The sequence below is a fragment of the Candoia aspera genome, chromosome 10, assembly GCF_035149785.1.
Source record: "Candoia aspera isolate rCanAsp1 chromosome 10, rCanAsp1.hap2, whole genome shotgun sequence".
NCBI lineage: Eukaryota > Metazoa > Chordata > Lepidosauria > Squamata > Boidae > Candoia > Candoia aspera.
Genome location: NC_086162.1, coordinates 15,206,315 through 15,230,918, shown reverse-complemented (window position 1 = coordinate 15,230,918; position 24,604 = coordinate 15,206,315). Strand labels below are relative to the sequence as shown.

At 44.1% G+C, this 24,604-nt stretch overlaps 2 protein-coding genes across 14 annotated transcripts in view; both read left to right on the top strand.

Moving 5' to 3' along the window:
• Positions 1 to 6,721, top strand: part of PUM1 (pumilio RNA binding family member 1) — a 49,012-nt gene extending 42,291 nt beyond the window's left edge. For all 13 annotated transcript variants that reach the window (XM_063312050.1, XM_063312036.1, XM_063312043.1 and 10 more), the window contains 5 exons: positions 841 to 978; positions 1,991 to 2,116; positions 2,839 to 2,960; positions 4,046 to 4,238; positions 4,922 to 6,721. In XM_063312050.1, the coding sequence (XP_063168120.1) occupies positions 841 to 978; positions 1,991 to 2,116; positions 2,839 to 2,960; positions 4,046 to 4,238; positions 4,922 to 5,053 (711 nt within the window). In that variant the 3' untranslated portion in view covers positions 5,054 to 6,721. The remainder of the gene's footprint in view (positions 1 to 840; positions 979 to 1,990; positions 2,117 to 2,838; positions 2,961 to 4,045; positions 4,239 to 4,921) is intronic.
• Positions 6,722 to 9,169: 2,448 nt separating this feature from the next.
• The window catches only part of SDC3 (syndecan 3), a 90,903-nt gene continuing 75,468 nt past the window's right edge, over positions 9,170 to 24,604 (top strand). Inside the window, exons 1-2 of the mRNA XM_063312294.1 lie at positions 9,170 to 9,634; positions 21,845 to 22,654. Of these exons, the coding sequence (XP_063168364.1) occupies positions 9,170 to 9,634; positions 21,845 to 22,654 (1,275 nt within the window). The remainder of the gene's footprint in view (positions 9,635 to 21,844; positions 22,655 to 24,604) is intronic.

The following is a 24,604-nucleotide window of genomic DNA, read 5'->3' as shown; positions in this document are numbered from 1 at the left end:
AGTGTTTCCTTTTGTTTAAAACTCACTTAGGTTGGGCTTTGTCTTTGTGGGTTTTTTTTTTCCTTTTAGTGGTTGTGATGCATCTATTCTGTGACCTGTGTCAGTGTGAAAACAGTGAAGCACTCCTGGGGAACGCAGGGCGAGGGTTGGTGGCCAAGGGAGATGCTGTGTGTGCTTTCCAGATCACATTTGCCGGCTAGTGAAGAAAACAATAACCTTCTGCGGCCTTTGCTCCCTCCATTTTCTTGGGGGAGGGAAGTAGTGATCGGCAGCTAGGAGTAGCTACAGTTGGAACATTCCTCTCTTGAGATGGCCCACAGGCCCACAGCACATTAACCAGAGTCTTCTCCAGTGATCTCCAAGCACAGGCGCATTTCTTTGGGAAGGGAAATAATAGGCCCGTGCAAAATGTTTTGAATTCAAAACATCCTGAATTTGAAATAGTCTGTTCCAAGTTCAGAGCTGCTTTGTGGATGTTCTTCTGACCATTCCGGAAGTGTTCTGAGTTTGAAACCATCCCATTTGGAGCTTGAAATTGAGGTTTTTGGCAAAACACTTCTGGGGTGATCCGAGCGTTTCAGGTCATTTCCAGTAAGACCAGAATCACCTGTTTTGAGCTCAAAACATGTTGGACTTGAATTTGTTTGCACACCACTAGTGAGTCAGTTCCTGGTTATCAGAAACAAAGAATGGGAGAAGTTTCATTTTGCCCAAGATCCACAAGAGTTCTGCTGAGCAGTGCATCACATCAGCTGGTTCTTAAGGCCTGGTTCTTACAGCGCTGGCTGGCTGTGGTTCTGGTGGTGCTTTCTCTTTGTTTCTCTACCCCTCCTTTCATAGAACGAGATGGTCCGAGAACTGGACGGCCACGTGTTGAAGTGTGTGAAAGACCAGAACGGGAATCACGTGGTGCAAAAATGCATTGAATGTGTGCAGCCACAATCCCTGCAGTTTATAATTGATGCATTTAAGGGACAGGTAAGTATGTGTTTGTGTGTGCGTGTGACAGAGAGAGAGAGAGAGAGAGTGTACACAGGCATCAGGTGGCAGGGGAAATGATTTAAAATATTGGGAATTCCATCTTAAGTTAAATGGCAGGTTGATGATCAAATGGCAGATCTTTTAAATCTCTTGTTTCCTCCAAAGGTCACCCTAATGACCTGGTCTGCGCCCTTTCTCTGCTGCTGTCTAGTAGCCCAATGTTCCTTCATTTTTAACTGGGGACTCTTACTGTTGTTATACCACCAATATATGTGTGTTGCTTCATAGACTAACTGGGAAAGGGTTGGGGGAAGCAGAGAGCAAGGAAAGATGGAAAGTTTCTTCATACATAAAAGTGTGGGTGGGGATATGTATCTCCATGTTCTGCCCTGCAATGTTTACATTCCAAATATTGTCCAAAAGTCATTGAGGACATTGTGGATCAGTTCTGTTGTACATACTTGGATTGAAATTAAAGATTTTGCTGAAAGGCAAAAATCATAACAACGAGGTAAGTTTTGAGAAGGCATTGAAAGTTGAAGGCTTGGGAATATATCTCTCTCCATAAAGAACAGCCAGTGGAAAAAAAGTAGTTGGATCCTCTGGCAAGACTTTGGGGCACTACGGGTGAGGAACAAAAAAGTCCTGTGAGAAAGCTAAAAGTATTGCTGTGTTCACATAACCCTGTGTGAAGTAGGCCAAAGCTGCCTTCCCTTTTCCAGAACTGCAGGGAAATAAGGTAGTTCAAGATGACAACGTTTTGAAAGCTGGAATGACCATTTTTCTTCCAACTGCACTATGCCACCAATCAATCTTAACATCAGGTTTTAAAATGTACAAAGAATTGAAATAATTCAGTTTCACAGCTTTTGAAGCCTGGCAGTGAATGATAAGTAGCGCATATTGAATATTTGACATGCTACATTGGCCTGTTTGTTTTTTGTTTTAAATTTAGGCTGTTCTGAGTAAGGATTTTTACCTTTTCATCACCTCTTTCTGTTGAACTCAGGTGTTTGCCTTGTCTACCCATCCATACGGCTGCCGGGTCATTCAGAGGATCCTTGAACACTGTCTACCTGAACAGACCCTCCCTATCCTGGAAGAGCTTCATCAACACACAGAACAGCTTGTGCAGGTAATATATCAAATAATATATGAAATTAGACAGTTTTCTGGAACTTGGGTGTCTTCCAGATATGTGGTCAGCTTTCGAAATTCTCAGCAATGATGATGCTGGATAGGCAAATCTGAGAGTTGAACTCCTCACTTCCAGAGGATACCCAGATTGGAGAAGGGCAGAAAATACAGCCATTATGGTATGCAGGTAGTCCTCATTTAGCAACCGTTTATAGTTATGACAGTAATGAAAAAGTTACTTTACGACCAATCCTTGCATTTATGATTTTTGCAGGTCTGTAAAGCAAAGGAAAGCTGAATTAAGATCATAAACACAGCCATGGTTTCACTTAGCAACTGCTTTGCTTAACAACCAGGTTGCCAGTCTTAATTGTGGTGCCTAATGAGGACTACCTGTACTGGCACCGGGAAAATGCAGCAGCTGGGTATCACACTCATTCAGCCCAACCTACCTCTCAGGCTTGTGAGGAAAAATAGGAGGGAGCATTACATACATTGTATTGAGTTCCTGAATGAAAGGTGGGATACAAATTTGTCAGAGAATTGATGAGAAGGTAATAGTTTTGGGATTCCACTTCAGATGGGAAAATTGTAATTAGCTTGCTTTGATTACAACCTGGCTTATTACAAATATAATACTAAGTAATTACAATCGGGTTTTAAGGATGTTTAACACAAAAAGGGTTTTAAGAGTTAATCTGCCGTTGTCTACCCATACAGGATCAATATGGGAACTATGTTATCCAACATGTACTTGAACACGGGCGACCTGAAGATAAAAGCAAGATAGTGGCAGAAATTAGAGGCAACGTGCTTGTACTGAGTCAGCACAAATTTGCCAGGTATCATTACCCCTTTATGTCTATTTCTAAATAATTAGCTCTAGGAAAAAATGAAAACAAAAGTGAGGTGGGGGAAGATTCTGTTTAAGTGTACATTATACAGAGCGAAAAGCTACACTTCAAAATAAAGTTTCAGAATTCATCTTAAAGGCAAAACATTTATTAGTTTCGTTCCCCCCCCCAAAAAAAAATGGTATCTTCAGATCTCTTTATTGGGCAGTTACATAAAGCAGAATATGGCTTTGGGACCGTGGGGAGAGACACAATGAATTCTGCATGAGCAGAACTTAAATGCAGTGGGGGAGCAGACCAAGGTGGAAGGAAGGAGGAGTAGATTATTACTTGGTGCTGCGTTGCTTAGTGTTATCCAGCACTGCCCTCATATGAAACATAATTCAAATCCATGGGAATCTGAGTGTTTGCACCAACACATCCCTCCAAATGCGGGCCGAATCAGAGTGAAGAATTACCTTACTCCAAATGGGGCAGCTTCTGTGCAGTGTAATGTAGCTCTTGGAGGAGGGAGAAGTTTCTACTACCTTCAGAAACTAAGAACGTCTAAGAGCAGTGCTGTTGATGTGCAAGCAGTGTGTAATGTGCATTCAGCACCTCTTTAGAACCAGGATCTTCACTCTGGCCCAGCCAACCTTTTTGTACTTGTCAATTCCGAACACCTTTAGTGGCAGGTGAAGAAGTTGGAGGTGGATACATGCTGTATTCTGAAGCAGTTGTTTTTGAGGTGTATGCAGATAGGAGCTGTCTGCATTATCTCTAGATGCTCCTGATATCAGTGAACCAACATTAGTGAATGCATTTTGAAGCTTGTTTATAGAGGGTGAGGAGACTGCATACTCTGTATCTCAAGCAGTCTCAGGGCTAAAACTCAGTCCTGACCATTTCTTTCAGTTTCCCAGTCTGTATTCTTAGGTAACAAGGGAGATACTATTCAAATGTTTTGTAATTCTTTCCTCTGTGGGTGTGCATATTCATACTTAGAGGTGCATGAAATGGTTTGCAAGATCCACTGATAGGGATGCCTGTTGGGCTGCCTGCAAATAACCTGTAGCCTTTCTGACTTGCTGCAGCAACGTCGTGGAGAAATGTGTCACACATGCCTCTCGCACTGAGCGTGCCATGCTGATTGATGAGGTGTGTACTATGAACGATGGCCCTCACAGTGCCTTATACACCATGATGAAAGATCAGTATGCCAATTACGTGGTTCAGAAAATGATTGATGTGGCAGAGCCAGCCCAAAGGAAGATCGTTATGCACAAGGTGAGCTGATGGCCTGGATTTGCCCATTCTAGTTAGCTGGAATGGAGACAGTGCAGAAACAATGCAAACGCAAGGAAGTCTCCTGGCTCCTAAAATTAGAATTGTAGCAGAAGCTTTCATGAATTAGTCAAGATAATCCTGGAAAACCTAGGCCGTAATAAGTCATTTAGTTTTAGGAATTTCACAAGTATGTTGCAACTCTGAGCATATGTATTACAATTGACCTTGCTTTCATGAATGTTGAAGTATCATTATAGTCACTGAACCTATAGGTTAGGTTCAGAATTTGTTGCAATAGTGAGGCTTGTTTTGGGAAAAATGATCCACTGGCAAATTTCTATCCTGAATCCTGCACAGAGATTCCAAGGTTAATCACCTCCAATTTGGTTTAGTTTTACCGTTCTCTGAATTCACCCCTACAGCAGGTAATGGCACTCTTATGTAGGAGGACAGAAATGGTTATTGCCATTCATTGCCTAGCTAATTGTTTGCCTAAACCCATTCTGTAGCAGCTTGATTTACCCCACTGTCAGACCATTTATCTATTTCAGGACCACTTCTGTGATCCAGGATGATACACAGATCTGATGATTGGAGCCTCCTAAGTAATTCAGCAGTCATAGTTTCATGTGCATGTACTTGTGAACCATTTGTTCTTAAATTTCTCTACCCTCATCCCCTAGATCCGACCACACATCGCCACTCTCCGCAAATACACGTATGGAAAACACATCTTGGCCAAGCTGGAGAAGTATTACATGAAGAATGGGGTTGACCTTGGGCCTATTTGTGGACCACCAAATGGCATCATCTGAAACGAGCTGCAGAAGAGAATTTGTGACTACCTGGAATTCACAACCAGCAACCTGTCATGTTCCAATATATACTCTGAAAATACTCATGGTTGCTCAACATAGATATTATGAGAACTACAAAACAAAGCTAGTCAACAAATTTAAACAGGAAAAAAAAAAAAGCTGGGAGGGGAGGAAAAAAGACCCTTTGTAAATTTCTTTAATTTTATCCTGCATAACATGTACTAATTATTTTTTTAAATTGCCCTGCTGTTTCAGTGGTGTATAGAATTCTTGTACATAGGCAACAGATGTACATGGAAAGCCACATTTTTGTTCACTGATGTAACTATTTCAAATATGGAAACTTTCAAGGTGGCTAATATGAAATTAAAAAAAACAAACACATTTTTAACTCCTCTACCTTACAGGAGAGCTTTTTGGAAACAACTGTTTTGTTCTCTTTTAGTCCAAACTCAAGGAGAAGTTTAAAGTTTTAGTTAAATTGCGTAGATCTGCATTTAACACTGTTTATAAATTAAAAAAAAATCAGTTTGCTAAAGCTTCAATTTAAGGTAAGTTTTTAAGTTTCACAAACTTTTAAAAATTCCTTTTTCATAGTACAGTGTGCTAAAGAATTGAGCTTAGCAGTCAACTTTGGGGGAAAAACATGCACACCAAGAGAGTTTTTTAAATAGCTGGCTGGTGTGTGGTTACTGCCTACTCCAGTTCTTCTGTTAACAGGGAGGCAATTTTTTTTAATTATTTAGCATGTAGAAAAAATCCAATTCAACTTTGGTCTTGCTTCTATAAATATATAGTGTATACTTGGTGTAGACTTTGCATATATAAAAATTTGTAGTATTTTCTTGTTTTGATGTCTAATCTGTATCTATAATGTACCCCAGTAGTGGAACATACTTTTGATTGTACAATTGTACATTTGTAAACCTCTGTAATGTAAATGTGGAGAAGTTTGAATCAACATAAACCCATTTTTGGTAAGAAAATAAATTAGCAAAACCTGTGCATTTCAGTGTATATTCACCCCTTTTATGGTCGTAGCATATAGTGTTGTATATTGTAAATTGTAATTTCAACCAGAAGTAAATTTTTTTTCTTTGGAAGGAAATGTTCTCTTTATACAGCCTGGTTAATGTTTAAAAGAAAATGCTTGGTTTTTTTATTTGTCACCTAGTCAAGAGAGTAGCAATCCTTTCTAAATGTTACACACAAAAATGATTCAGTTCAAAAATAGTGTTTACTTGACTCTTTGAAAAAGAAAAGCAATGTTTTACTTATTTGTGGCAGTAAAAAAAAAAAAGACACCCCCCCATATTCCTTTTCAATCAGAGTCCCCCTTTCACCTTGTAAAGTGTGAAATCACTTTGCCTTTTTGTACAGAAAATAAACTGTATTTTGCATTTTGTCTACTTGTAAGTGAATGTAACATACTGTCAATTTTCCTTGTTTGGATATAGAATTGTAACACTACACGGTGTACATTTGAAGAGCCTTGTGTATATTTCCAATGAACCTTTTTGCGAGCACACTTGTAACCATATGTGTATAATTAACAAACCTGTGTATGCTTATGCCTGGGCAACTATTTTTTGTAACTCTTGTGTAGATTGTCTCTAAACAATGTGTGATCTTTATTTTGAAAAATACAGAACTTTGGAATCTGGATTTGTGTTTCGTTTGGATATTTTCAATATAGTGCACCAGGACAAAATATTCTGACCGACTGACTGTCTTTCTTTCTGACTCCACCATGTGCTCATGCAGTGCTTTTGAAGAACTGATAATATGGGGGGGAGGGGGTATTTATTCTATTGCTTAGCTCCCATACAGACCTAAACTAGAGTTTGTTTAGCCATGGCTTGTATACTAAGACACAGCTAGCTGGATTCACCCATAACCTGAAGCCATAAATTAAGCTTGCAGGTTACAGTGTAAAGGTTTGCATAGGATTCTGAGTCAAAACAAAATAGTCCAGATTATGGATTATGTTAGTTCTTGTGATTGCATGATGGTTACATAATGAATGGCAAATGGTGTTTTTTGCTGAAGATGGTTATAGGCAGAAAGGACCAGGTAACGTGCTCACAGCTGAGCAGATGTAGGGAACTTTGCTTAAACTATCGGTCTTTCCTCTAGTGATGGGGTTATTTTAATCAACAAAAGAATCTTTAATGCTTTTCTTTATGGGGCCGGGTTCTGAGCGTGGACAGAAATACTTGAAATACGGTAATGATAAGCCATGGTGTTTTGAACAAACTGTAATAGCTTGATTCATGTGATGCTAAGCCAAATCCAAACCACATTATGGGAACCTGATTTAGGGTCTACTCAAAAGTAAATCCTGTTTAGTTCAGTGGTGTCTACTCACAAGTTACAAAGGATAGGACTGCAACAATCACAGAACTCCATTTGTTAAGAGTTCTATAAAATGTGTAAACCATTCTAAGGAAAGATTGATTGCAGCTTATCTACAATCTTAAATAAAATGCCCTATGTGGGGGGCAGGCAATCAACTTACTTATTTGAAGAGTTCAAGTGGCTAGCTGATACATTAAAAAAAAAATGAATAGCATTTAATCTACCCATAGACCCACAATAATCTAGCCTTTTTCAACAATGTTTTCTTGCATTACCTCACTGTAAAAAGAATGGGTATTTAAAGTACAGCATAATAGCTTTATTTTAGTCTTTCTTCAGCATGCACTTTAAACAGAGAAACAGTTGTGGGATCTAGGTGCCCAGTTTAGACCACTTGAGGGAGCTGCAACCTGTTTCATAATTCCAAGGAGGTTTGAAGTAAAGCCAAGTAAAAAAAATTGCAACACCTCAAATAATTAAGGCTTCATAGACTAGAGCTTGCTTTTTCAGGATTGGATTGACCATGTTCACACAACATACTGAGCCATCCTCCAACAATAACCAAGGTTAAAAGTAACCAGCATAGAATTTGTGAAAATGCAATGCCCTGATTATGTTGTTTGAACACAGCCAAAGAAACAGGGAAATTATAACCTCTCCTAGGTATGGTCTAATTTGATTGACACATCATGCTAAATCATAACTTCTGTTTTGGACTTAGTGTGATACATTAACCCAATTGTTGACTTGAAATCTATGGTTTATGGCTTAGTGTTATGGGTAATTCTAGCTATTGTGGCTTACTCAAGCCACAGTTAAATCATTCCTGTGTTTAAAACTGGCTTGTGTGTGAATGCTTGTTTGAACACAGATGTTACATCTTAAGTGTTCAAAGAGAATGTTGAAACCAGGTTAAATTCACCTTGCATATAATATTTACTGCACATTTTACCCCTATTTGTATAATCAGCTCCTGACCTTTCAAGATGATCAGCCTCGGAGGCAGCAACGGTGTCTGCAGGTCCAGCAAAGGGTGGAGGAAGAAGCGATTGACCAACGTTACAGATGAGGTGGAAGTTTCTTGATGAATCCCATTCCGATACTAGTGTTCATAAGGAAAATGCTCAAAGTCTGTGGTAGGGTGATCTTGCCAGTTTCTTTACATAACTGGCTTGAGAAATTTGTACGCCTTTCTCTCCTGATATATAATGGGAGTGCAAGAGAAAACACTATTTATTCTAGTTTTTATAGGATAGTATGCCACAAAGAATGGCTCAGTTACCATGGCACTACAAATATCCCACACTCACGTGACATCACAAATAGCTTCGGGAACCACATATAAAGCAACAGTTGCTGCCACTCTCAGTACAAGCAAGCCAGGAAAAATAATTACCAGAGGTCCTCTGGTATGCAAGCTGGATGGTTCCTGCTCATCACCCATGCTGCCTCATAGGAAAGGGCTACTCTCCATCCCCCATGATGACACACCTAGCCATGCAACAATGACCAATGTCAACCAAGTCTGTGATGTCCAATCTATCCACTCATCCATCACATTCATGCAACATCACCATGCAGGCAGTTGCTGCAAGTGTTAACAGAAAACCGCAATAAATCCCAGAAAAAGCCTCCACCAGGGGCTGTTCCACCACACAGCCAACACAATGGAGAGAAAGATAGATGGACTTTCTTCATGAGCCTGGCCAGGAGTAATTGTTGCCGGGCTTCTCCCTTCCAGACAAGACACCATCAATGGCAAATCCCTATGACAAGTATCAGAATGGAATGGCCAATGAAGCAAGCCCTCTCCATGAGCCTGTCTGGAAACAACCCTCACTGGACTCTCCCTCTGTAGAAAAGATTCCATCAGTAATTGTTCCTCCTCATAGCTATCATCTGGGGATTGACAAAGAGCCAGGTCTTCTCCATGAGCCTGTCTTGAACCGTCTACCAGTGGATTCCACTGAAACAGAACCAATTCCACCTGTGGTCAGTCCCCTCCGCAAGTGTAGGAAGTGGATGAATAGATGTCTGGGCCCTCTCCATGAACCTGTCTGGGAACAACCACCTTTGGGCTCCTCCCTCTTCCTGCAGACTCCTGCAGTACCCATTGAATTTGGCAGTTCTCATAAAGAGGAAGAGAGACAGTTGTATCTCCATGAGCCTAGTGTGAAGCAACAACAATCAGCTACCTCCCTTCCAGAGAAGACTCCCACAGTAGCCACTGATCCTAGGACCTCTAAGAAGAGTATAGCGAGATCGTTAGGCCCACTTCATGAACCTGTTTGGAATCAACCACCACTGGGGACCTCCCTTCTACTACAGACTCCACCAGAACCCATTGAATCTGGCAACTATCAGAGGATAATGACAAGACAGCTGAGCCGTATTTATGGGCCTAGTTTGGACCAACAGTCATTGAGTTCTAGCTTCGCAGAGCAAACCCCATCAGTGGCTGTTGCATCTGGCAGTCATGAAAAGGGGAAGAGGCAGCATCTCACCCCTCTCCACGAGCCTGTATGGTGTCGATTGCCATTTGTCTCCTACCTCCTGCAACGGGTTCCATCACCACTGAACATTTCAACTCACCTCTATCAGAAGAGGACAGAAAGACAACTAGATCCTATTGATCCATCTGGTTCCTCTCAACCTGAACAGACACCATCATTGACTATTGCACCTAACAGCTGCCAGAAAGGGATGAGGAGACATTTAGGACCTCTCCATGAACCCCTCTGGGAACAACCACCACTGGGCTCTTCCCCCCTACTGCAGACTCCACCTGAACCAATTCAACCAGTTAACTGTCACCAGAAGGGGCAGGGCCAGCTAGATCCATTGCATGTGCCAGATACCTCCCAATCCAAACAGACTGCTTCAGTGACCATTCCACGTTGTAGTAGTCATCTTGGCAATCTCCATGAGCCTACCTGGTGCCGACTGCCCTTGGGCTCCCCTTGTCTAGAGAGGGCATCATCTGTAGGCATCATACCTGGTAAAGGCCAAGAAGTAGGGGGAAGACACTTAGGTCCCCTCCATGAGACTCTCTGGGAATGATTACCATTGGGATCCTCCTTCCTTAAAATGGGCTCCATCAGTGGCCAACTCCATCAAACAGAGAGGCTAGATATAAGTAGGCCTTTCCCAACAGCCTGGTTGGGACCACTTGCCATGAGTTCTCTCCCTCCTCCCAATATCATCAATAGCCATTAGATCTGGGCCTTTTTTTGTAAAAAAAAAAAATGAAGGTACCCAAGCAGTGACTTGGCTTGTTTTCTTTTCTTATTTTCCCTCCACCACTCATACTTTTTGTGCCACTTTTATGAGACTGTAACCCATTCCAGCTGCGACGTTTCTATAATTTAAGCCAGTGTTTCTCAACCTTGGCAACTTTAAGCTGTGTGGACTTCAACTCCCAGAATTCCTCAGTCAGCATGCTGGCTGGGGAATTCTGGGAGTTGAAGTCCACACAGCTTAAAGTTGCCAAGGTTGAGAAACACTGGTTTAAGCTACTGAATTTACCATAAGAACTATAGTGCATGAAGCAGATTGCTCTGTGTTAATAAGAAGATTGTCACAAAAATTAGCATGATCACAACCATGAATATGTAACATTGCCACTACTTTTTGAAGAACATACAGCCCTGAAAAGGGTTCTTCGCCTCCAGTTAGCTTGCAAACATAAGAAACATAGCTCTATGGGGTCTTTTCTTGGAGCCATATGCCCACCAGCTATCAAAGTTTTCCTCAAAGCAATCTCTGTAGCTCAGTGGTGGAATGTATTTATTTATTTATTATTCGAATTTCTATCACCGCCCATCTCCCCCCCACAAAATGGGACTGTATGCTTTGCAGAAGAAGATACCAGCTTCAGAAGATCCCAGTCCTCAGCATCTCCACATATAGCAGGACAACACACTTCTGAAAACATGGAGAGGGCTTGCCAATCAATATAGGACTCTAATAAGGGTTTGCCTCATTAGAATACAGCTTCTTATGCGCTGGGTGGCAGCTCAGTGGTAGAGTGCATGCTTCAGATGTAGAACATTCAGCAATTCCACAAAGGGTTCAGAAATACACTTGTCCAAAATACAGGCAATATTGACTAAATGCACCAGTGTTCTATATCAGATATGTTTCCTGTCCTCCAACGTTCAGGTGTTGAACACGGATTCATCAAAATAAGTGCCTATGCATGAACTGTTTTTTCCCTCCCCTCCCAAACATTTATTCTTCAAGTGTAGATGCTTAGTAAACATGAAAAGTACTTATGCAAAGGATGTCACAGTTGTAGTTGACTACAAGCTGAATATGCATCAGTAGTGTGACATAGGTGCAAAACAAGCCAAAAAATTTGCAATAAAAGTGTACTTTCCTACATGTGGGGATTAATAGTTTCCCTGTATTCCACATTGGTCAGACTCTAGCTTAAATATTGTGTCTATTTTTGGACATTCATTTTGAGAGAGATTCAGGGAGAAACTGGAACAGGTGCAGAGAAGAGTTATGAAGATAGTTAAGAGGGCTGGAAAATAAATTTAACAAGGAAAGGCTGAAGGAACCAAGAGTGCTGAATCTTGAGAAAAGATGACTGGAGGTGGGGTGTGATGGGGATAAGAAAACACTCTCCAAATAGCTAAATAGATGTCACACAGAAGAATCTCAAGAACGGGGAATGCAGGACGCAGGATAATTATTTCAACTAACAGGAAAGCAGATTCCAGCTGAATATTAGGAAAAAAAATAACTAAGAACAGTTGGACAGTTCACTACACTCTGCAGTATCCAAGCAGATGTTGGATGCTTATCTGCTAGGTATGCTTTAAGCTGAATTCCTGCCTGAGCAGAAATTTGAATTTAAAGGCCTCTTCCAACTTTATGATTTTATAAGAGCATGAAGAATATACTATGCACACACTATTTTGATCAAATGTTGTATTGTTGCATTGGTCAGTGAGCCAATCAGTGTGCCCTTCCACAAGCAATTTTGTTTCTTGAATTAATCACAAGCATTCTGTAACCATTTGTAAACATACTCAGGAACCCCATTCATAGTAATAATTACCATAGCAGTCAACACAAGCAAGTCAAGGAAAAACAGGGATCAGCCCAAGTCCATCAGTAACCAATGATTATCATTGTAATTCCTATGGTTCCTGCTCATCATTGATATTGCATCACAGCAACACTCCTCCAGCACCCATGACAACACACACCTCCATGCAATAATGACCAGAGTCAGCAAAAATTGAGATATCCAAATCTATCTCATTATCAGTCACACTCACACAACATCAACATGGTAGCGATTGATACAAATCCTGGATAGCAAGCCACAATAAATCTCAGCAGATTCTCCAACAGTGGCTATTCTAAAATCCACCTACTGAAAGAATTAAGAGGCAGATAAGGTCAACTCATAAGCTTGATGGAGATTGTCATTAAGTGCTACCTGCCCACAAGAGATACTATCAACTGTCACTCTCTGGAAACCAGCAGCAGGAAATGAGCAGAAAACCAGATTCGTTTTATGTGCCAGCCTGGGAACAAGCATCACTGAGCTCTTCCTCCCTGGAAAGTGAGTCATCAGTGATTCCTCCAACTCATGGCAATCCAACACAGAATGACAAGGAGCGAGGTGCTCTTCATGAGGCGGTTTTGGAGCAACAGCCTTCTGGAGTCCCTTTGAACTCTTCCAAACTAGAATGGATTCCACCAATGGTCCAGGCACGACACAAATGTCAGAAGTGGATGGACAACATGAGAAATCCTTTGCATGAGCCTGTCTGGGATCAACCATCACTGCATTCCTCTTCTCCAGAACTGCTACCACCAGTGTTTATTCCATTGAGCAGTTGTCATAAGGAGAGGGAGAAACAGCCAGATACTTTCTACAACATTGGCTTGGAACCACAACCACTGGGCTCAGGACAAACTTTGTCAAGGATTACTTCATTTGGAAGTTCCAAAAATAGGAAAGAGAACAATCTAGGCTCTCTCCACGAACCTATCTGGAAGCAACTATCATTTGACTCTTCACCTTCAGAACCAGTTCCACCTGTAGTTATGTCACCACCGAGCTGTCAGAAAGGGAAGAAGAAAGAACCAACATCTATGAATAATTTGGGCCAACAGCCTTTTGGCCCTGTTTTCCCAGACCAACCATCACCAGGAACCACTGCATCTGAAAGCCATAAGAAGGGAAGTCATGTAGGCCCTCTTCATGAACCCATTTGGGAGCAACCACCTTTAGACTCTTCTTTACTTGTGCAGAATCCATTAGTGGCTGTTCCAGCTGCCAACTTTCAAAGGGAGTGGGAGAAAGACCCCCACTATGAGGAACAACTGCATTCTTCTCAGCCAGTGACTTCCAGCAGCTCTCAAAAAGGGAGGAGACTAAGGAATCACCCCTGGTCTCCATTCACTTTCTGTAAACTCCAGTAGTGATTATTCTGCCAAATGCCAGAACACAATAGACAGACAGATAAATCATTTTCATCTGCCAAGTTTCTCCTGGACAAACCAGAGTTTATCAGTGGAGAAACATCAAATCCATCTTTTGGCCCTTGTGGCTGAACACATATTGAATCCCTCCCTATGAATGTGCTAGGGTATAATTGTCATTGAGCTCCTATCTGCTTAAAAGGACTCTGTCAATGACTCTGCCCTTGGAGAACTGCTGGAAAATTTTGGGAGAAAAAGTCAGACTTTTCCCATGCAATATGTCTCCTTCAGAGAATTCCACCAATTGTTGCTTTAACTGGCTTCATTAAAAAGAAAAAGAACATAATTGAGATCTGACTTTTCTTGCTCTCCCCTTTTTTTCATTATCCCTACTTGCTATGCTATGTTTATTAGGTTATGAGCAATCCGCGAAGAACACATTTGACAGTTCAAGCATACATTTATTTTAAAAACTTGCATACTGCCTGTCATAAAAGTTGACCTCAACAGATTGGAAGAGAAGCATTCTTCTTAGTGCTGTACAAAATGTAACCTAATTTTAAATACAGAGATAGATATAGATATAGATATATAGATATATGGACATATAGATATATAGATATATAAAAACCCTGATGTGTTAAGAGTATGACCAGACCACTGAGTATGGAGTATTAGTATTATCTCTCAAGGCAAAAAATAATGTCAGGTACTAACATGTGGTCTCATTCCTGGCAAATCTCAACAAGAGAAGTTGCCTGTGGAGTCTGTGGTGCTCAGTATGTCCCTCAAGATAGCTTCTATAGCTCAGTGTGGATTGTAAAGATTTCAGAAGAAGGCTGCAGGTTCAATCCCACATATCAAGAAAGCGCTGAAAAAGGTGTCTCTCTGAAATCCTGGACAAGTAATGTAGACCGTGCAGATGTGCCAATCCCCTAAGATTCCATTTGTACTGTCAATTGAATGAGTCAAGTCAAGCAGTCAATTTTATTCACTGGGTCAAGTCAATTGACTCAAATCGATTTGAATCATCAAATGGAATTAATTAAGTTCAAATCAGCCACTGGAATTGGGAAAAGGTGAGCCCAGCCTCTGCTAGTGCCTGGTGAATCCTCCAATCCATTCAGAGTTGCTTGATTTTGTTAGACACATCAAATTAATTCTGCAATTCGATCTGACAATTTGGTTCAAAGGGAAGATTTGATCAAATTACCTTTGGATTATGTCTTGGATTGAACCTTCTTCCAGTTGCAGTGAACAATACTCAGTGAAATGGACCTATCATCCACCTTAGGAGAAGTCAGCTTCCTGTGGTCTAACCTGATATACTCGGTTGTAACAAGTAACAAAGCAAATACTTTACATGAAAAAGACTCAGTGTAGAAATTTGTTTGAAATGGATAAACTATTAATGTAGATAATAATTAGATGCATCAGTATGTTCTTCAATGACTAACATGTGATTTTATTGATTGCCTATAGTTATTTCTTCTGGATCACCTAAAGTGGTTCCAGGACTGATGCAAAGGAGAACCAGTCAAGAGGAGGAATAAGATGGGGTGGACCCTGGGGTTCTTGAAGAAACAATCCAGGTAGCCACTCCTTTCAGCACCATTCCTAACATCAGAGGTATCAGTGACCCTGTACTTTATCTGGATCCTTCCTTTAGTTCCAGATAGTTCAACATCACTTGTGGGATTCCAAAACCAGAGGCAAAAATGAATGAAATGGAAAGCCCAAAATATCTTAAAAACATAATGTAGCAATACCATCAGGCATCAAGCCATTTATCAAATTGTAGTTGTATTTTGGGCTTCAACTCCTGTCATCTCATTTACTGGCTATCCTAGTTTAGACTGATGGGGATTATAGTCTGAAAAAGTAAAGGGCACCAAATTGGAGAAAAGTGGTAGAAGCTGTCTTGACAGTTATGTTCTATTGATGAGCAACCAATAGCTACCCCTATGGCCCCCAGACATTTGTGACCCCTGCCAGAATGAGCAGGGCTACAATTTTTAATTTAAAAAAAATATTTTTCAAGGTAGAGATCTTAAGAGGCAAAATGGCCAACAAGCCTTTCAAAGAATAAAGGTACCCATAGCAACTAAAAACCAGAAGAGGTTTGAAGAATTTGGCTCCACCCACCTGTGACATCACAAAGTCACGATAGCTCCCTCACAAAGAGACAGAGGAGGTCTGGTCCCCAGATGGAAAAAGATGATCAACCCTTTCTCAAGTTGCCCAGTCCTTCATCAATCAAATATTAGGCACTTGTGGTGAAACTGGTTCAAGTTCACGGGCCATCCCAGGCATCTAAAGTCCATGAACCGCCTGTGGGTTTCTTCAAAGGCACACCTATGCAAAAGCTGCCGATTTAACTGATATCCATACTCAAAGAACAGATATCTGGTGTGGAACTAGCCCAAGGATATTATATCAGAAATCAGGCAAGCAAGGCAGTGGTGCTTGTTTCTCCTATGAATATCCTACAGTAAATACCATGTAAAAAAGGACTTGTACACATCAGTGAAATGAAAGAAAATACTGCTTTACTCTCTCTCCCTCATCTATGTGTGTGTTTCTCTATTGCACTGCACAGTTGGTCAATAGTCTCTCAGTGCTATGAAGGACGGTGCTGGGCAATCTTTGGACATGATGGGCTTTCACCCAACTATGACATCACCCATAGTTTCAGGTTTTATTACCAGAATTCCCAGTACAAACAAGCCAGGAGCTTCCTAAGTGGGCTGGTAGCCAATCCTTCCCATTGCAAGCTAGATGGACATACTACATCATAACAAAAGACTGCCAAATAGCCCGCCTTCTCCCATGATGACACATCTATCATGCAATAATGACCAATGTCAAGAAAAAGTGGGATGTCCAAATCCAACCCACTTATCACTTTCAATCATATAACATCACTATGTTGGCAATTGATGAACATTTTGCATAAGAAGCCGCAATAACTATAAAGAGGGATCTCTTCAGTGGCTATTCTACAGCCCAAGTCCTGGAAGGGCCTCACCAATTAAGAAGAAACACTCTCAGTGGTTGCTCTCCCCAGTAGGTGACAGCAGGGGATGAGCAGAAAGTCAGGTCCACTTCATGAACCTGACTGGGATCAACCATCATTGATTACTATTCCTACTCATGGCAATCTGGATATTTACAAAGAGCCATGCCCTCTCCGTGAGGCTGGTAAGGAGCAACAGCTTCATGGAATCCCCTTGGAACCTTCCAAGCCAGAAGGGACTCCACCAGTGGCCATGGCACAGCACAGATGTCAAAAGTGGATGGACCAACAGATAGGCCCATTACATGAGCCTGTCAATGAGCAACAAGCATTTATGCCATCATGTAGCTCTCAGAAGGAGACAGAGAAGCAAAAAGACACTTTGCACCAGCCGTTGGGCTGTGTTTCGCCAGGCCAATCTTTGTCAATAGCCACTGCACTTGAAAGCTATAAAGATAAGCATTCAAGCCCTCTCCCTGACCCTGTTCAGAAACCACCATCTCTGGATTCGAGACCTGCAGAATTGATGCCATCAGTGAATTTATCACCATGTAGCTGTCAGAAGGTGAGAGAGAAAGAGTCAGATACTGTCCAGGGCTTGGGACAACCACCTTTGGGCTCTGTCTTCTCAGGACAAATTTCATTTGCACCTGGAAATTCTGTAAAGGAAAAGGAGAGCGATCCAGGCCTTCTCCAAGAGGCTATCTCAAAGCAACCACCACTAAGCTCTTCTCTAGTACAGAACCCATCTTTGACAGCTTCATCTGTAACCATTCAGAAGGAAGGAGAGAAAGATTCTTTCCATGGGCAGCCATTGGATTCCTCCCAATCAAAACAGATTTCTCCAGTGGCCATTGAATCAAACAGCTTTCAGAAAGGGAGGGAGAGACAGGTGACTCCTCTTCCTGAGACTCTCTTGAAGAAACTAACTGTGGGTTCTCCCCACTTCATTGCAACTCCATTAGCATATATTCCACCTGTCCATTCTCAGAAGAAGTTGCAGAGGCAGGTAAACCCTCTCTCTGGGCCAGGCTCTTCCCTTCCAAAGCAAAATTCTTCTGTAGCTGTTAAAGATGACAGCTCTCAGGAAGAAGTGAAGGAAGAACTAGGCCCTCTTCAGGCACCTGTCTGGTACAGACTGAACAGACATCCAGTCCCTCTCCATGAGCCTGCCTGGGATTAAAACCATTGGGTTCCTCTTTCCTAGAATGAACTCCACTGCCTATTCCATTTAGACTCTGAAGGAAGAGAGTGGGAGAAACAGATCTTTCCTATGAGCCTGGCTAGAAGAATGTGTGATGAGGTCTCCTCCCTCCTAGAACCAATTCTATCACTAGTGGTTCCACCTGGTCTCATTAAAAATGAGCATTCTCGAGCCCTGAATGTGCTTGTTTTTTCAAACTTTTGGTTCTGTTACTTTTAGTATCTGTCGCCTACACTGGATTGCAAGTCATCCTGATGGAAGCCATTGCATTAACTATGTAAGTGCTTCAAAGATAAAGTTAATAGAAATGATGCAAAGTACCAGTGATGCAACACTGCTTCTGACTAAATGCATTTGTGTGCTTCACATGTTTAATGTGCATCTATGAGCACCTTCAACAGAAGCACCTTTGTACATCTTCCCTTGTTTTGAGTTACTGCTTTGCAGAAGGGGTCAATATACCAGTTCTTCAAGAAACATGGCATCTTACCATGGATTACAAACAAATGCCAACCACGTGAAATGGGTTCAGAAACCCCACATCAGATATAGTTACTCCGGCTCCCAAAGGAAGGAAGCCAAGGAAAATGGTGATCATCCAGGATCTATTAGTTTCTTAGTTTAATCACTAGATGTGCTATAATTTCTGCTCATTAGTCCTGTTGCACCGTAACAAAGGCCTTCATCCCCTTGATGACATGTGTCCCCATGCAACAATAACCAATGTCAACAAAAACTAGAAATGCCAAACTACACTAATCACACTGCTCACACTGATGTAAATATTTCAAGGTGACACACACACAATGACTTTTGGAAGATTATTCCACAGTTGAGATTATTCCATAGCTGAGTTGCCAGAATGGAGAAAAAGAGAGTTGAAGGCTGCTCGTGAGCTTGCTGTGTGTTATCAGCAGGACTCACCCATCTTCATTTGACACCATCTGTGGTCATTCTTTTTGGAAGCTGTCAGCAGGGGATGAACAGAAAGCTAGGACCTCTTCACGAACCTGTCTGGGAAAAACCATCCTTGGGTTCTAACCCCCTAGAAAATGTTCCCTCAGTAATTGTTCCACCCCATGGGAATCCAACAAGGGTTGCCAAAGAGCCAGGCCCTCTCCATGAAGCTGTTTGGGAACAGCAACTTTCTGAAGTCCCGTTGGACTATTCTAGGCCAGAATGGACTTCAGGAGTCATGGCGCAGCACAGATGTCAGGACCGGATGAACAAACAGATAAGCCCTCTTCATGAGCCTGCCTGTAACCAACCATTGGGTTCTTTCTCTCCAGAACTGGTGCTGCCAGTTTTTATTCCACCTTGCATCTGTCAAAAGGAAAGGGAGCAAAGGTCAGAAACATCTCGTTTGGACCAAAAGCCATCAGGCTCCTCAGGTTGGGAAAGCTCTAAAAAGAGGAAAGAAAATTATCCAGGTCCTCTCCATGAACCAGTCTGGGAACAATCACTGTTGAGCACCTCCCTTCCAGATGCATTTCCACCAGTGCTAGTATCAACATCTGGCTATCAGAAAGGAAGGGAGAAAGAGCTAGAAACATTATGTGATATGAACCCACAGACTTTTGGGCCTGCCCTCTCAGAACAAACCTCATCAAGTGTCAGTCAACCTGGAAGTTCTAAAAAGGGGAAAAGGAAGTACCCAGGCCCCCTCCATGAGCCCGTTTGGGAGCAGCCTGTCCTGGACCAACCATCAACGGGCTCTTCATTCCTAGTACAGATTCCATCGATTGCCATTCCAGCTTCCGCATGCCAAATAAGGCATGAGAAAGACTCTCACTATGAGCAGTCTTCTCATTCCGCCCAATCAAAGCAGACTCCACCATCACCCAAGGTACCCAGCAGCAGTCAAAAGGACAGTGGGAGATACTTAGGTCCACTTCATGAGACTAACTGGGAGGAACTACCAGTCAGCTCTACCCCGCTCCTAAAGACTCCACTAGCATCCATTCCACCTGGCAGCTGTCAGACAAAGATGGAAAGACAGGAAACCCATCTCAATGCATTAGGTTCCTCTCCCAAAAAGCAGCGTCTACCAGCAGCCATTGTACCTGGGAGTTCTGCAAAAGAGAAGGAGAAACAGCTAGGACCTCTGCAAGCACCAGTCTGGTATAGACTGAACAGACATCCAGTCCCTCTCCATGAACCTGCTTGGGAATAAAGGCAACTGAGCTTTTTCTTCCAAAAATGGACTCCATCGATAGTCAGCCCATTTAAAAGCTGCAAGAAGAAATGGGGAGAAGAAGTTAGGATCATGGGTGATGGGTTACCTTCTTTTAGATTCTAGAATCAGCTACAAGTGTCTTCGTTCCACCGGTTCTGGCATTAAAAACAATGATATCAGGGTTCCAAAGTTGCTGGTTTTCTCCTTTCCTCCACCATCCCTAATTCCTGTGACATACTGTAGTTACATGATTGCAAGGCTCTTCTGTGAACCGGAAGCAGACAGACCTTTAAAATATTTGTAGACCTCAGTGCTGGAAAAACATCTTTGGCACCACCTTCCTCGAGAATCTCAATCCAGGAAGTTGCCTATGGGTTCCATCTATGGTGCCAAATCCCCGGTGGCAGTCTCCCCTGAAGGAATATTGGCACTTGGGGGTGGACTACAAGCTCTGCAGCAGGAAGTCCCTCTTCAACTCTTAGCATTTTCAGGGTCAGATGATGGTAGTCAGTGCAGAGAATATAAATCAATGGACAGACTCAGGAGGATATAAACCAGCATCCTCATTATTAACATACAGGAAGCTTGTGAAAATTGAGTTGCTAAGCAGACATTCCACAACTGAGGAGCCAACAAATGTACCTGAGGTGTATGGGTACTGTTTTAAATTCTGTTGTTATCTGTATAATACTAAAACTCTTGTGTCTGTTTGATACTTTGTAACCTTTAACTGGGTGAAACAGTGCGTCATACGCCAATGATTTTTGAACCAAAGTACCTCAAATGGGCTAACCTACAGAATGCATCCAAAATCCAGGACCCATGGCTCCCATGGAATTGAAATTTGGCAAATTTTATAAAACATTTTATGACATAAAAATTATCATAAATTTTTTTATGACATAATACAAAATGTCACAAAACATTTCCTGTGGTCAACTCCTGATGTTTGACCGGGCTATGCAGTTCAACATGGGCTACTGTCAAGGCAGAGACATCTCTGAATGTCTCCCTGAATTTTTAAGAACTTTTCCAGTGCATTAGAAGCTCTGTTGTTGTTGAAGGCATTGAGGAATCTGGTAAGGAAATATCTCTGAAACAATGAGCCAATGGTTTGTGGGTTGTCTAGTTGCTACTATGATTAAGTATACACTCTGTGTGTGTGTGTGTGTGTGTGTGTGTGTGTGCATTCTATTAAATAAACAGAATACACACACACACACAATCTTCCTGTGGTTGAGCGTTGTCATATCCTTTTGTAAAACTTTTAGATTTGCTTGACTTGAAGCAGCATAAGCCCTTGTAATACAGCAATAATGATTCTAGTTTGAAAATGGCTTATTATATTGCTGTGTTAAGATCTATAAACCCACAGCTGTGGTAAACTAAATAAACAAGTTTGCATTCTGTAGGTACCCATACAGACGTACATACCCATAAACACACACACACACACACACACAAACACACACAAGACCCAGCCTTATTCCAATAAATCATACAAATGAATCCTTAAAAGCGACGGTCAGCCTATGGAGCCGCGACGTGAGCCTGCAGCGCGGACTCTGCCCTTTCTCATGCCTAAAGGGCGCTGCACGCGCTGACCTTTTGGGCAGCCTGGATGGACGTCTCTTCTCCCCTAGAGTACCACAGAGGGCAGGAACGACCCGCCGTTGTGGTCCGGACAGGAAGCGCTCGCGTTCGGGCTGGAGCGGAGCCTTTTGGGGACTGCAACTCGCTACCGCAACGGCGGAGGCCCCGTTTGCCGGCCGGGCGCCACGCTCGGAGCTGGGTGGGGAGCACGAGCCGACGCTAGAGGGCGCCGCAGCCTCTCCGGCTCTCGCTCCTGCCTCCTCCCAGCCGTTGAGCGAATGGAAACGGATCAGGAGCGCACGTTTCCTGAGCGGGGGAAGGAGCGGGGCGCGCTCTGATTGTTACGGTCCCGGCGGCGGCGGGCGACTCTGGGCTGGAGCCGGAGGGAGGAGGCGTCCGAGTCGCCGTCCTTGCAGCTCGGGCCGGCCTCCGCCCTTCCTACTTTGCTGCATCCCCCGCTCCGGCTTCGCGCTTGCCTCTCGCAGCCCCCGGCTCGCCGCCCGCCGCCCTCCTCCTCCCCCCCCCCCCGCCGCTGCGTTGCTCCGGGTTTCTGGTTGCATCGGAAACAAAGGAAAGGCACTTGCCCCCCCCTCCCCGCTCCTCCCCGTCCTTCCCCTCCCCTCTCCGTCCCTCTGGACTCCCGACGCGTCTCGCAGCCGCGGGGGGCAGCCGGATCGGCCGTGCCTTCCTCGCCCAGCCGGAAGAAAAATGCCTCGGCTGCTGCCGTCGAGGCCCCGCAGCCCGGCAGGGTTGCCGCCGCCGCCGCTCCTGCTGCTCCTGCTCCTGGCCGGCCACGTCGCCCGGGTGAGTGACATCTGCCGCGCCTTCGGGGCACCCCGGGCCGGCTCTCCCCCGCCCAGCGCCGGGCAAGCTTTGGGGCGCTCCCGCCGTCTCTTCCAGGCTCCCTCGCCTCCGTCCCGCCCGGATCGCGTCTTCCGCGGGTGGGCGAGCAAGGAGACGGGGGAGGGCATTCCTCTTGCCTCCAGGCCGCTTTTGGAAAGAGGGGGATGCTGAAGCGGCGGTGGGGGGGGGCACATCGCTGCGAGAGTCCCTGAGCGACGGGGCGGGGCGCCTTTTCATGAAGCGAACGCGGGGAGGGTCGCGGTGGGGGGGTTCCCAAGGCGGTGAACCCGTCCCGGGGCGGGGGAGCCTCTGGGCATCCGGCTGCCGGGGGCCTTGGACCGCCGGAGTCGGGTCTCAACGGCGCCTCTGCTTAGGGGCATCCCTCGCTCCCTTGGCTGAGCGGGGAGGAGCGCGTGGGTGGCTTGGAGGGGGCGGGTGGAGAGGAAGCGGGTCTGAGTTAGCAGCCGCTGCCGCCGTTTGCAGTGGGGGGGGACCGGGTGGCTTCTCTCATGGGCGCGCGGGCTTTGGCGGAATCGGCCGGTCTCTCGCACGCTCCCTTTCTGGGGGTTGCACCCGGCTCCTGCACCCGAGAAGAGGATCGGGCTGGCTTGCTGGAGGGCACCGACCCGCTCCGAAGCAAGTCAAGGGAGTGTCCGGCTCCCGGCGTGAATGTGGCTGGTAGATGCTGGGCGAATTGATTTGGGAAGAAAGCGGGGGGCGGGGGGTATCCCGTCAGTCTGTACTCCCGGGTCAGCGTGTTGAAGGTTGCAGCTTTGCTGGAGAATTGCTCTAGTTGCAAAAGTCTTTATGGGAGGGAGAGGAGGAGGAGAAGAGATTATCTCCCCCCCCCCCATTTGATTGCATAGCTTGAGTCATTTGAATGGGGTCCAACCACGCCAAATGGTCATCTCCAAATCCTCAGCTGCCGGCTCTCCTTCCTCTGACTTGCTACAAGCCCACCTTTCGGGAGGGTGACGGGAGGGGGTGAGAGGTGGGGGGGGGAAAGGTGAGCTGTGATGTCATTTGAAGGTCGACGGGTTTGCATAAAGGGGGCATTTCTTTTCCCCTTCCCTTCTTGCTTTGCGCTGTAGCACGGGTGTCTCGTTTGGTTGCGGGGGGGGGGGGAGAGGAAAGGATTATGCATGGGATTATATATAGAACGATATTAACTCATCAGCTCAGCAGGTCAGATCTGCAGGGAAATATAGGGAGGGATGGGCTGGGTGGGAGCACACCGTAATTCTCTCTGCTTTCCCATTCCATCGTTGTTCTGTGCTCCAGGAAAGTAAAAGTAATAAAAGAGAAAGTGCCTCCCATATAGGATTTCTCTTCCAGAGTTGGGAAAGGAAACCCCCCTGCAGAGGGTGGCTTGGCCTATCTTTTGCCCACCAGCAATCTTTCCGTTGGCCAGGGGTCCCAAGTTACCTCCCCTCCCATGTTTTTAGGCCTCCAAAGCCTGCGGGGGGGGGGGGGTGGCGTGGCTGGTGTTGGGGTGACATCATCAGAATGGGTGGGGCTGAAAGCATCTGTCCTTTTACACTTGGGGGGGTAGGGTTTAATATAAGAAGGGTGTGTTAAGCCTATTGTTTTGCTTTCTCTGCCCCCCCCCCCCAAAGAGGGGTAAAAAAAATCACACTTCTTGAGGCATGGAGGATGCCCACATTTGATATATGCTTTGGGTGTGGGGGAGTTGAGGATATCATGAATCCTGAAGCAATTACATTATTGAACAGGTACTTTTTAACAAGGGGGAGGGGTTGGTTATCAAAGGCACTGTTGCTGGCTAAGGATGATGGAAGCAGTAGTCCAAGACATCTGGCAGAACAGCAGATTGAAGAAGGCTGGTCTAGACAAATGCAGTGTGGCATCACTGTGAATGGCCTGGGGAGGAGACCAGGGCTCAGTGGCTGA